The sequence below is a fragment of the Sceloporus undulatus genome, chromosome 2 (assembly GCF_019175285.1).
Source record: "Sceloporus undulatus isolate JIND9_A2432 ecotype Alabama chromosome 2, SceUnd_v1.1, whole genome shotgun sequence".
Classification (NCBI taxonomy): Eukaryota; Metazoa; Chordata; class Lepidosauria; order Squamata; family Phrynosomatidae; genus Sceloporus; species Sceloporus undulatus.
This window is the reverse complement of record NC_056523.1, coordinates 199047373-199060507: the sequence shown is the minus strand read 5'-3', so window position 1 is coordinate 199060507 and position 13135 is coordinate 199047373. Positions and strand designations below refer to the sequence as shown.

General features: G+C 40.5%; 1 protein-coding gene across 1 annotated transcript in view; it reads left to right on the top strand.

The window, feature by feature from the left end:
- The first annotated feature begins 12211 nt into the window (after nt 1–12211).
- MLLT3 (MLLT3 super elongation complex subunit) overlaps nt 12212–13135 on the top strand; it is a 150797-nt gene continuing 149873 nt past the window's right edge. The window contains exon 1 of the mRNA XM_042453412.1: nt 12212–12581. Coding sequence (XP_042309346.1) covers nt 12570–12581 — 12 coding nt within the window. The 5' untranslated portion in view covers nt 12212–12569. The remainder of the gene's footprint in view (nt 12582–13135) is intronic.

The following is a 13135-nucleotide window of genomic DNA, read 5'->3' as shown; positions in this document are numbered from 1 at the left end:
GGAGGCAATATGAATGCAAACACACCAGCAAGTCCATGTTCACATCATTGCCATTTAATAACATGAAGCATGACGATTCATGAAAGACTGAATTTGTGGATCCAAAGTCTACTGATTTGAGGGGTCAACTGTAGATCGCATTAGGAAATCAGGAAAAATTAAATCAAATTTTACATATTTAAAAAATTTCTCAGAAGGCTTTCTACATTAGCAATTGCTTGGAAGGATATCGACATTTATTATTATATACATGTGTGAAAAACAAAACAATGGCCCACTGATTGGAAACTCTCAATATACATCCCAATCCCCCAAGAAAGGGGAAACCAGGGATTGCAGTAACTTCAGAACCATTACAACAAAGACTTTAACCATATAAGAAATGTTAGATGTCAAATGTCAGAGTTCAGGAAAAGAAGAGGCACTATGGATCATATTGCAAACATATGTTGGATAATGGAACACACCAAAGAATTTCAAAAGAAAATCAGCCTGTGATTTAAGGATTATAGCAATCTCTTTGAATGTACAGAATATGAAAAATTATGTATAACTCTTAAAGATATACTGGCTAAAGCCAATGGGAGTTGCATACAACATCAACTGAAAGGCTGCATATTTTAATTCCTATTTTACATATCCCATCTGCAAGCTATGCTTTCTGTTTCAGCCAAGGACCAAGGACATGATGAGACAATAGCACTGCAATCTAAAAACAGCATTGTGTTAACGTGAACTCCTGTTAATGCAAAATGCTGGGCAATGCTGCTTCAATGGCAGGACAATGATGGGATCTGAATGACATTGTTTGAAAGTCTTTCATGCAATCGTGGTCAATTGCACTTTCTGGACAGGATAATGACAGGATAAGCATGATTTACTATGAAAATCTTCTCGTGATCGCGCTATAAAAATGGGAAAAAGACGGGACAAGGACGTTTTGTCCCCCATCTGATAATCTCCTGTGGAGTTCTCATGTAGAAGTTTCCAACTCATGTGATGCTGGATTCTTTTGCTACTACAATATCAGTCAATATAAGCTACAGTTCTATATATAATTACCTGGGACTATATCTCACTGAGACAGTGTGGTGAATACTGAACTACTACTCTGGAGATCAGAATTAAATTCCCTGCCTGTCATGGAAACCCACTGGATTAAGTCAGACTGATGTCCGTCTCTATTAACTGCTGGCCAGAATTGTATTCTTCTGCATGCCCATTTAAGAATGGCTTTGAAGATTGTTTTTCTCTGTTCTGAAAGTGTGCTTTAAAATTGATTTTTTTAAAAATTGATTCAGTACCTTTTAAATTATGTTTTAATCTATTGCACATCACCCTGGTAATTTGAGAGGTGATGAAAAATAAGTAAATACATAAATTTGAGTAACTTGGTAATGCAGAGAATTCACTTGATTGTTGGCACCAATGTTTGTATTATGTGGACTTTGCATCCATTAGCAGCCATGTAGAAAACCTAATTTCAGCTCAGGTTAAAAGTTGGATAAACAGAGGAACTACTGTAGGATCAAGTTGCTTACCTGGGTGTTCATGAAAGCATATGTAAGTGTCCAAAATGGGTTTTGAATGGCCATTGGCCCACTTGCAGAACCAATATTTGGCTGCTCCTCTTTTTAGTACATATGTATCAGAATTTATGTAATTTTCCTTAATTACTAATTTGACATACCCTTCAATGTTTCTTGTCCTGTTCAGTAGTAGACTGACCACAGAAACCTAGAATTAGTCAGGTTGTTATTATTATTATTATTATTATTATTAAACTTTATTTCTATAGCGCTGTAATTATACACAGCGCTGTACAAAGTCGGTAAAATTAGGAGTAAATAAAAGCCTGCCCAAGGCGTACATTCTAAGATAATAACAATTAAAAGAGGAATAGATAAAATTACCATATAGAAAGGAAAAAACAGATTAAAAACATCAGATATCAAACAAATCACATCACGTCAAATATTGTCAGACAGCCAGATAACAATCACAAATTCCCTAAGAACGCTTCCCTAAACAATATGGTTTTCAGCTCAGCTTTAAAGCTGGTTAGGGAAGTGATGAGCAGTGCATGCAGAGGAAGAAGGTTCCAGGAATGAGGGGCAGCTAGAGAGAAGGGACGGATCCGGGACGGGGCAGAGAAGATCCTGGGTTGAGAGAGGAGATTTTGGCTACCAGAGCGGAGAGTGCGAGTAGGGATGTAGGGAGAGAGAAGATCAGGTTCTTCTAGAAGAAGTCAAGTGAGGACTGCTCAAAGATTATTTACGCCATCTGCAGACAAAATAAATAGTTTGCCAAGTAGGGTATTGTTTCACAGGCACAATAAAAATACAGTTTTTGATTAAATTGTTATTTGAAGGCCTTTTGAATTAAGCTTTTAACTTTGGTAAGTCAGATTTTAAATTTCCCATATCCATCTCTCTCTCTCTGTGTGTGTGTGTGTGTGTATGTGCATATTATGACTTAGCCAACTATTGTAAATAGTTCCTCAGTCCACAGGATCAGTGCACCTAATCCAGAGAAAGCAATTTGTGTTTTCTAGAAACAAGCAAGCAAACAAAAAACTTGCAAAGAATATTATGTTTTACCTATTAATTATGCAAATAGCTTTAAAATAATATTGGATAATGGATAACACCACTTTTCTTCCTCACTCCATCAACACCAGTTGCACTTATTCAATTAGTACATTCTTTGCATTTTTCATTTCCTTTGTTTCTTAAGACTGCTTTGCCGGTTCTACATGAATATTTTGTGTGTGTGTGTGTGTGTGTGTGTGTGTGTGTGTGTGTAGTACCTTTTCAGCCTTCCTGTATTTAAACTCATGTGCTTTGTTGTTTATTTTTCATTGTAGATCTTTTCAAGGGCGAGGCCTGTGGACTGCCTTAATGGGAAAGACAAATAACACACCTTTACAGACTTCTTGTAAGTAAAACATTTTCAAAGATATCTACAACTGTACATTCAAGGCAAAATGTTGCTTTATTTTTTAAAAAGCTCTTAGTCTACACCTGAATAATCTCACTCAGGTAAGCAGTGAATTCAAAGGTTTTCTTGCCTTACGGATTGCCAGCATTTACAGGATCTGCTCATGAAGTTTCATGAAAACCAACATGAATATTTAAAATATTATAATCAACAGAAATATATCATTAGACAGCAATTCTAGGAGTAGTCAAATTGGTGGGATCTATTCTGGGCCCCTGTTTTGTGGACTACATTTTATTTTGAATGGGAGCATTTTGACTTGAAGATGGCACCAATAACGTAGGTCAGTGACTGAAACAACTTGGTCCTCCATGGGTCACTGGGCTTCAGCTCACACTGGTAATGGTTCCAACAATTTCTGGAGGGCCATAGGTTCCTCCCTGGATGTCCACTTGCACAAAATAATTTCACCTTCCCTCTTCAGCCCCTTGGACCTTCCTCCATCTCCCCAGATCTGCTCTGAAAAACAGCGCCCCCCCCCCAGCCCTTTAAAAGAAATATGAGGGCAAACATAGAATGGGGACAGAAGTTAGCACCTTACATTGACCCATGAATAAGTCGAATCAGATTTTTTTGGGGTCAATTTTTTGATTAAAATTTAGACTGATGGATGAGTATATACAGTAAACATTAAAACCTTAAAATCTGTTAGAAGACTATATGCACACTTAAAAGCAACAATGTGCAGCATTAAAAACCCTCTTCAGTCAGTTATCAAAAGCCTGGTGGCATAAAAAGTTTTTGACCCATTAATCAAAGGAGAGCAAACATGGAGCCACCCTGGCCACTCTAGAGATGGACCTTCAAAGTCCAGGGAAATTATCACGCTGCCCTTTTCCATCCTTCCCTCCTGATTTAGGAATGGGATGAAAACTTTTAAACATAGATTTAATTGCATGCCTCTGTGCGCAGGCAGAAAGCATCTTGTACCCGATCATGGCATCCCATACCCGATCCGGACTTCTCCCGTACCTTGCAAATAATGGGAAAACCCCGTTCTTTCAAAAAGTGCTGGATAAGTCCAGATTGGGTACAGGATGCCACGATTGGGTACAAGATGCTTCCTGCCTGGGCACAGAGGTGTGCAATAAAATTCATACTTAAAAGTTTTCATCCTATGCCTAGGTTGGGAGGGAAAGATGGAAAAGGACAGTGTGATAGTCTTCAGAAGGAGTCTTCAGAAGCCATCCTGTTGGCAAGATGGGTTAACTGAATACTGTCTTGTGTTTTTTCAGCCTTGTGTAGGAAAATCCCATGCCTATTTTTTCTAAAGCAAATTACATTCAACTCAAATAGGTGTGCAATTATCTTTATTATGCAGCATATTCACCAAGAGCTCTTGTGGCAAAGTGGTTAAATACCGATACTGTAAGCACAAGGCTGTGAATTCAATTCCAGGGCTCCAAGGTCGACTCAGCCTTTCGTAGGTCAGTAAAACGAGTGCCCAGTTTGTTGGGGACAATTGGTTTACAGATTGTAAACCACTTAGAGAGTGCTAAGTTCACTATTAAGCAGTATTTAAATGGAAATGCTATTGCTATTCAACTTCCCATTTTTCATGACTTTGAAGAAAGGAAATAGACCACTCATGAATTTCAGCACTTCTTGTTAATTTTTACAGGCATTTTCCCTTCCAAAGCACAACTGCTATGCTGCCTCCTTTTGCATACACACAGTTAAGTTCAGAATCTTTCAAATGCAGATTATACAATGCTGATCTCCCACAAAGTGCCCTATCCAACCGCATAGTTATGGAATCTTGGGATAGTTACTTTGATGAGGCATTAGAGCTCTTTGGCTGAGAATATTAAATACCCCTCTAAAATGCAAATCTCAGGAGTCCATAGGACATAACCTATGTCTATGTGGAGTCAGAAAGAGCTCAGAGTGCTGGACCAGGACTCTGGCAGACCAGGGTTCAAATCCACCTCAGCCATGGAAACCTTGGTGACCTTAGGCGAATCACACTCTCTCAGTCCAAGAGAAAGACAATGGCAAACCTCCCATGAATAAATATTTCCAAGAAAACTCTAAGATAGGGTCAAACTCAACTTGAAAAAAGTCAGAGTCAATTTGAAGGAACATAAAATGTATAATTGTTTAGTGAGAAAAAGCACTCTGTTCTGCAATTTCTCAAACAAGTCTACATCTGCACAGCATTGGTGATCCTGTCATCCTAGAAAATATCAAACAATTCACTGAATCCAGTTTGGGATGTTAAGGTAGCACTTTTCAGCTTTCTACCAGACAGGATTCTGGGGCAAGATGTAGGATGCACACCTGGTTGTTCAGGAGTGTAGCTATGGGGAAGGTGAGGGCATTGCCCTCCAAATACGAATTCTACAGCCACAGGGAAATTTTTTCTTCAGTTCCCAAATGTTTTGTACTGTAGTAACTTAAAACTTGAGTTGAACATTTAGAAATGCAGAAAAGGTATAGGTAAAACTACCAAGGGAATGCAAGCCCAGCAAATATGTGTTCTGGCTGTGAACAAATTTCAATATGTCACTCTTTGCAATGCTAAAAATTTGGGAACTGAAGGAATATTTCACATGTGAGGCAGAATTTGTATTTGGGAAGACAATGTTTCAATCCGCTCTCTCCCCCCAATAGATATACCCTTGATTCTCTATGAGGCACCTGTCAGATTTTAGGAACCAGGGAGGATTTTATGTGCTGAAGGATTTCCCATTTGTTTGCCCATTGTATAAATGCATGCCCAAATGCTTAGGTCCTCACTATTGAACTGATTGGTCACATTAGATTGGATAACCAGAGTCCATATTTTCCAGACCTGGGACAGGTTACTTTGTTGCACTATGCCTTCTAGAATCTCTCATTGCTGGCTGGAGGATTCTTGTTTGTTTCATCCAAAAAAGTACATGTTCCAAGCTCTAATTTTCCCCTTTAAAAAGGAAAGCAAAATAAACCACATGTTTAAGGAAAGAAACTGCGTCAACAGAAGGATGGGAAAACCTTAGCATGATATTTTGCAACCAGTTTTCTTCTCTGCCTGTAACAAAGAAACAAAGAGGTATCAATCCTTTGGTACAAAGAGTTACCAAAGCAGATGGGATTTGCTTCTGATTTTTTTAAATAACAACAACAACAACAGCAACAACAATGTAGATTGAAAGGTACACAGCACATACTATCACAATGTGTTTAGGCCTAAGAACATGGTTAAGCATACTCAGTATTCTTCCGAAATTGTACAGTAAAGTGTACAGTGATGAACTGTGCGTTCCTGGGAATGACTTGCTGGCCATTTCTGACTTTCTAATAAAGATAAAATTATGAAGAACCTTGGAGTTCTTAGGAACACAGTCTGAAAAGCACAGTGATAGAAATATTTGTCTGATATAGGGATAGCTGACCCAAGAAATTCTGTGGCCCAAGATACAGGGCAGAATGTAATCTCACATACATTAGCCAACTGGGCCTGTGGCTGAATCTTACCTAAAGTCTGAGGAGAGGCTACCATTTTGCATCATACCCAAGGCAGCAGGCTAATTTAAGTAAAATATGGCCCAAAACACACAGCAGAAATAATCCAGTTTGATCTGCTTTAACTGCCCTGCCTCAATGCTAGGGAATCCTGGGAATTGTAGTTTATTGTGGCACTAGAGCTTTCTGACAGAAAGGGCTAAATGCCTCAACAAACTATAGTTCCCAAAATTCCCTAGCATTGAGGCAGGGCAGTTAAAGTGATCTCAGACTGGATTATTTCTGCAGTGTGTTTTGGACCATTATTGCACCTCTGCTCCAGCACCCATGGGTTTAGGCAGAACTGCTTCAGGCTGCATCTGCACTGCAGAATTCATGCAGTTTGACATCATTTTAACTGCCATGTTTCAATGCTATGAAATTCTGGGATTTGTAGTTTTGTGAGATATTTTGCCCTCTCTCTCAGAGAGCTTTGGTGTCACAACAAAATACAGCCCCTCATGATTCCATTGGATGGAGCAAGGAGTTAAAGTGGTGTCAAACTGCAGTAATTCTCAGCTGAAGGCCCCTAGCACCTGCTTCCTGAGGCAGCCACTTGACTCTGCTTGACTGGCCAGCCCTGTTAAATAACATACACAACATTTTAACCATGACGAGAGCAAAAGCTTCATAAATGGCATGGCAAATGAGAGGCAAAAGGCAGAGTAAAAAGATAGTCAAAATAATGTTGCGAACAATGGCTGGCATTCTATGAGTTAGTCCCAGCTAGACTAGACTGATTAAATCAATTCTTGAATGGTGAATAACCACATAAGTAAATCCCACTGATTCAATGGATCTACTCTAGCCAGGACTAATAATAGGATTTAGGTCAGTGTCCACAGTAATGAGTGTAAAACAGCTTTTATGCTGCACACAGTTCTCTTTAGGTCCAAAAGTTTGGTATGCATTATTTTGCTGTTGTGTGCCCTCAAGTTGTTTCCAACATATGGCAATGCTAATGCCTATCATGGGATTTTCTTGGCAAGATTTGTTCAGTCAAGGTTTGCAAATTGCTTCCCCTGAGGCTGACAGCATGTGACTTGCCCAAAGTCATCCAGTGGGTTTCATGGCCAAGCAGGAATCAAACCCTGGTCTCCAGAGTCACAATCCAACACTTAAACCACTATGCAACAGCCTGCCTCTTGTATTAGTTTGTCACTATATTTATATTCAATTATGGAATTCAACACACTCCTTGGTGAATGTATTGCTAAGAACAGAAGGCTTATAGCTTCCATTTTCTCTGCCTTCTGGGATGATAGTGCAAGACTTTCCCTCCTATTACAGAAATTCAGAGAAAACGGAGTACATGAGCCCAATGAGATGAAGAACCCTCTGCCATTGTTAATGGGGAGGCAGATGAGGAGGTTCATGGAGCCCTCACGCATATTTTTATTTTGTTTCTAATTAATTTCATAACTTAACAGAAATATGCTGAATTCACAGGAGGTATGTGGCCCAATGAATACTATAGGGCCAGCCTTGTAAGTAAGCACATATACAGTCAGCCCTCCATATCCACAGATTTATATATAGTATGTATGCATGTGTGTGTGTGTGTATGTGTGTGTATGTATATATAATTTTATTATATAAGGGATGCGATTTTACCATGCCATAATGGGATTTGAGCATCCACAGATTTTGGTGTCCACTGCGGGTCCTGGAACGAAAACCCTGTTGATACCAAGAGTTCACTATGATTTTGTACTTTATCACTCCTGAAAAGGGGTGGAATTAAAATCTAAAAGCTAAGCAATATCCCCTACTTCTTTGTCAGACAGTATTCTTCAGGCCAATAGCTCCCACTTTGCAGGGTTCTTTTTCAACTTTGTGCTACACACTTCACAGAAAGCTGTAAATAAAACGTTGTGTTGCCATTTGGAAGAAAAATGAAAAACAGCAGCAGGCTAATAATTTTTACTGGCACCAAATGAAAAGCCACAAAAGTCACCAAAATTTTGAGTTTTTCATTAAACTGGATGTTCAGTCATGAAAACCTAGGGGGATTGGCACGAATGTTATCTAGGCAATAGGGAAAACCTATAATCTGCAGATTAGGATAATCTTAAAATGGAATGGTCTGGTAGGCAATATGCAGTTTTAATCAGATTAGACAGTGCTTGGTGTAAAACATTTCAAAAATTAATCTCAGGTTATATGAAGTTACAAAAACAGAGAAGTGTGTTATTTCCTCTTTGGCTGAAAACATAAAAGCCAGCAATTTTTATTTACTTTATTCTTAGCACTAAGTGGAGCATGCTAGCGTAAAGGAAAATAAAGAAAAATGTGGTTCATCTCTACAGTGGTAAAACTGTGGGCTCCTTTTAGATAGTTTATTTAAAAAAATGAAATCAAATTGGTGTTAGCTAATCATTGGAGGGCATCTTGATTCCTCCTCCCCTTCGTGAAAACATAAGCCTTCTTGAAATAATAACAACATAAAATAAAACCCACCTGCATACCTTAACCTCCCCCAACAGCACAGATATTAGCTGGTCGTGACTTTCTATCTTGATAGAAGAAGTGGGTAGTTTCCTGTCCCTCAGAATTTAACCAGATTACCGCTCTTTATATGGATTACACTTGCTGATTGCTAAAGAGCATCACGTTTCTAATACAGTTTATACCCATTACACTCAAGAATTAGCTGCATTTGCTATTTTGAGACCGCTGTTTCACCGCACGTGGCCCTAAGAAGGTTTACTGGAGAGATTTGACATAACATGGTCAAAAGGTAAACAGCCTCATTCAGTGCTTTTTAGAATGACAACCAGCAGACCTTAATCTGAACTGGCTGAGGACCCAATGTTATGCTTTCACAGAGTGCAGGGATGTATACCAGAAACCTCTGGGCAGGCACAGAGTGCTTCTTGTCACTCAGCAACCACAATCCAGTTTCAGGTTTGGGGAATAAGTCAAACATTGCAGACTTTCATAGAGCATGTAAAATTCTCACACATCTTTCTATCTTATTTTGCATCCCCCCCTTTTTTCCCAAAGTTCAGCTCAAGTCACCGGTTTTTATATTACAGATCCTAAACTGGGGTAGCATACATTTGTCTACCCGTGTCCCCACCCTGCCAATCCTCACAAAAAGTGAAATAGATTAAGGCTAAGAAACAGTGACTGGTCCAAGGTCACTTTGCAGATTTCATGGCAGGGGTGGGTGGGATTTGAACCTGGGTTTTTCCAGTTCTAGACTGACACCTTGTAAAATCACTACCACAACTTGACTCTCCAGTGATTGCAACATTAATTTTATACTGATCTGGAGATTTCAATAAAGAACACTTCCGTGGCTCTTAATTTCAGCAAAGACATACATTTAAGAATGTGTTTCCTCTTTCTACTCAGCACATTTTATTTCTACTTTATTTCCCTTCTCAAGTGATCCTGCATTACTGTTCTATATCTATACTCATCATACATATATCAGCACTCTTGCTTTCTCTCTCTACACATCCGTACATACATATACATACATACATACATATATATATATATATATATATATGGGAAACAGAGTAGAAATAAAATGTATACATATATGTGTGTGTGTGTGTGTGTGTGTGTATACGGTGGACCCTTGTTATACGCTGGGGTTTGGTTCCAAGATCACCCGTGTATAACAAAATCCATGTGTGCTCAAGTCCCATTAAATATAATGACATAGCACAGTGATGGTGAACCTTTTCGAGGTCAAGTGCCCAAACTGCAACCCAAAACCCACTTATTTATTGCCAAGTGCCATGTCCCTCTGGCTTTCTAGTAACAAACTCTGGCAAACTGTGCTGGGGCGATGGCACATGTGCCCACAGAGAGGGCTCTGAGTGCCACCTCTGGCATGCGTGCCATAGGTTCGCCATCACTGACAGCAAAATGGAAATGGAAAAAAATGGAAAATCAAGGTTTGATATTTGAAATTTATACTTTTTTTGAACATTTTCAAACCGTGGATGTTTGAATCTGTGTATAAAAAATCAGTATATAAGAAGGGCCGACTGTATGTGTGTGTATACACACACACACACACACACACACACACACACAGCATGCATGTGCATGTGTGTCTATATATATTGAACATATGCACATATAGTATATATTCATATACTGTTCTCTCTATATAGAACATGTATATGTGGAGGGGGTATATCTATATTTATATATCAATATATCAATATATATATATATTGAACAGTCTACATGAGTGTGTGTATGTGTGTATAAATTAAAATAGCTATTTAAATAGCATTCTTGTAAACCTGTCATTTTTAATATCACTAAAATATGGATTGGTAACAACTAAACATTCAACTGTTCCTTGTCCACTTTCTCATAAACACACACACACACACACACTGTTTCTCTCTATCTCTCTCTCTAGAATATATATGTGGAGGGAATATATATATATATATATATAAAAATTAAAAATAACTATTTAAATAGCATTCTTGTAGACCAGTCATTTTTAGTATTGCTAAAATATAAAATTGGTAACAACTGAACATTCTACTAGTCTCCACTTTCCACTTTCTCATATATATATATATATATATATATACACACTCGTACTTATACACACATTTCTCTTGAACATGTCTGTGTATAGGGGATATATATATATATATTGAACAGTCTGTGTATGTGGATGGGAGATATATATATATATATATATATATATATATATATATAATCAATATAACAGTCTGTGTGTATGGAAGGAATATATATCTACATATACAGTATATATACAGTATATATACAGTGTGTGTGTGTGTGTGTATATATATAGAGAGAGAGAGAGTCTGTGTCTATGTGTGTGTGTGAGTGTGTGTGTGTATATATATATATGTATATATATATATAGAATAGTCTCTCTGTGTGTAGGGGATATATATATACAGTCTCTGTGTGGGTGTGTACATACATACATATAACATATAACTTAGAAAGAACTATTTAAATAGCATTCTTGTAGACCTGTCTTTTTTAATATCGTTAAAATATGTAAAATTGGTAACAACTGAACGTTCAACTGTCCCTTCTCCTCTCTCTCTTTCACACACACACACACACACACACACACAGATATATATATATATATACAGTATAGACATACATAATCATTTTTTAAAAAAAAAAAAGGAAAAAGCCCTGGAGGAGGGAAACTCCAGAGCGCCTTTCCCCCTTCCTCCCCCGCCTTTCCCCGGGGGACTAAAAACCAAACCAAGCCCCATCTTCTCCTGGAAGAGGGTGACACATTCCTCCACTTTTCATCCTCTTCTTATGGCCAGGTCTGAGGAGGACCTTCCCTGGAGGGGAGTCAGGGGGAAAGAGAGACCCTTCCTTCCCACCTCCGTAGCCTCACTGCCCTTCACAATACACCCCCTCTCATACACACACACACACACACAAAGCCCCAGCCCCCTGTAACTGTAAAGCCTTGTGTGTCTGTATATGGGTTGCGTTTCTGTGCGTGAGGCTCCTTCTTTCTTCCCTCCCTCCCTTCCCTCCTCCTCCCTCCCTTTCTTCCTGACTGGCGGTGGGTTCAGAATAGGCTCAGCCTCCTTTTCTTTCTCCCTTCCCCTCCCTCCCTCCCTTCTTTGGGAGGCTGTGTGTGTGTGTGTGGGTTGCGTTCCTGTAGAGAGAGTGTCAGCCTCCTGCTCCTGCTCAGTGTCTGTGGCTCTCTCTCTCTCTCTCTCTCTCTCTGGTTTCCCTTTCTCTGTGCGCCTTTGGAGAGGCAGAGGAGAGAAAAGGAGAAAGACTCAGAGAGAGAGAGAGAGAGGGCTGCTCGAGAGAGAGAGAGAGATTTGATATCCCTCCAGAGCCAGGCGCATGCTCTGAGGGAAGAAGGAGAAGGAGAAGGAGAAAAAGGAGGAGAAGAAGGGAGCCAGCCAGAGCCCGAGCCAGAGGAGGAAGAAGGAGGCAAAGGGAGAAAAGGAGCAACCCTCTGCGTCCGCCATGGGCTCCCTTTGGCTCTCCTCCTCCTCCTCCTCCTCTTCTCCATGAGCTGGAGCTGAAGGGCTGGGGGCGGGGAAGGCCGGAGAGACCCCCCGAAGCCCCCCAGAGGCATGGCCAGTTCGGTGAGTAGCCCCCCAGGCCTCCCTTGGCCCCCTTCCCCTTTCCTCGCCTCCCAAGGCGCTCTTGAGGGTTGCCAGTTGGGGAGACGAGGTGGGGATTCCCCTGCCTTCCTCCTCCTCCTCCTCCTTGTGTCTGCTGCTGTGTGGGTTTGTGTGGCAGAGAGAGAGGGAGACAGAGGGGGCCTCTCCTCTCCCTCTCTCCTCTGTGTGCCATTGCATGGAGCGAGCCCACTGGCCGAGGAAGAGGAGGGTCTTCATCTCCACCTTCATCCTCCTCCTCCTCTCAGCCGCTTCGCTTCCCAGGCTCCTGGGGATGATCATGGTGCGCCTTCGCCTCCGTTCTGACAGCTTCCTCCTCTTCCTCTTCCTCCTCCCCAAAGACCCCCCCAGTCCCCCTTTTCCCCGGGGGGGGCCTCTAGAGACACAGGGAAGGAGCCCCACTGCCTCCGCTCCCAGATCCAATAGACAGACCAGCCAGCCACCCCCGCCGCCTGTGGAGCCAGCAGCCCCTCACTGCCTGCGCCCTGGGCTGCTGCTCTTTCCAGGATTCGGCGCTG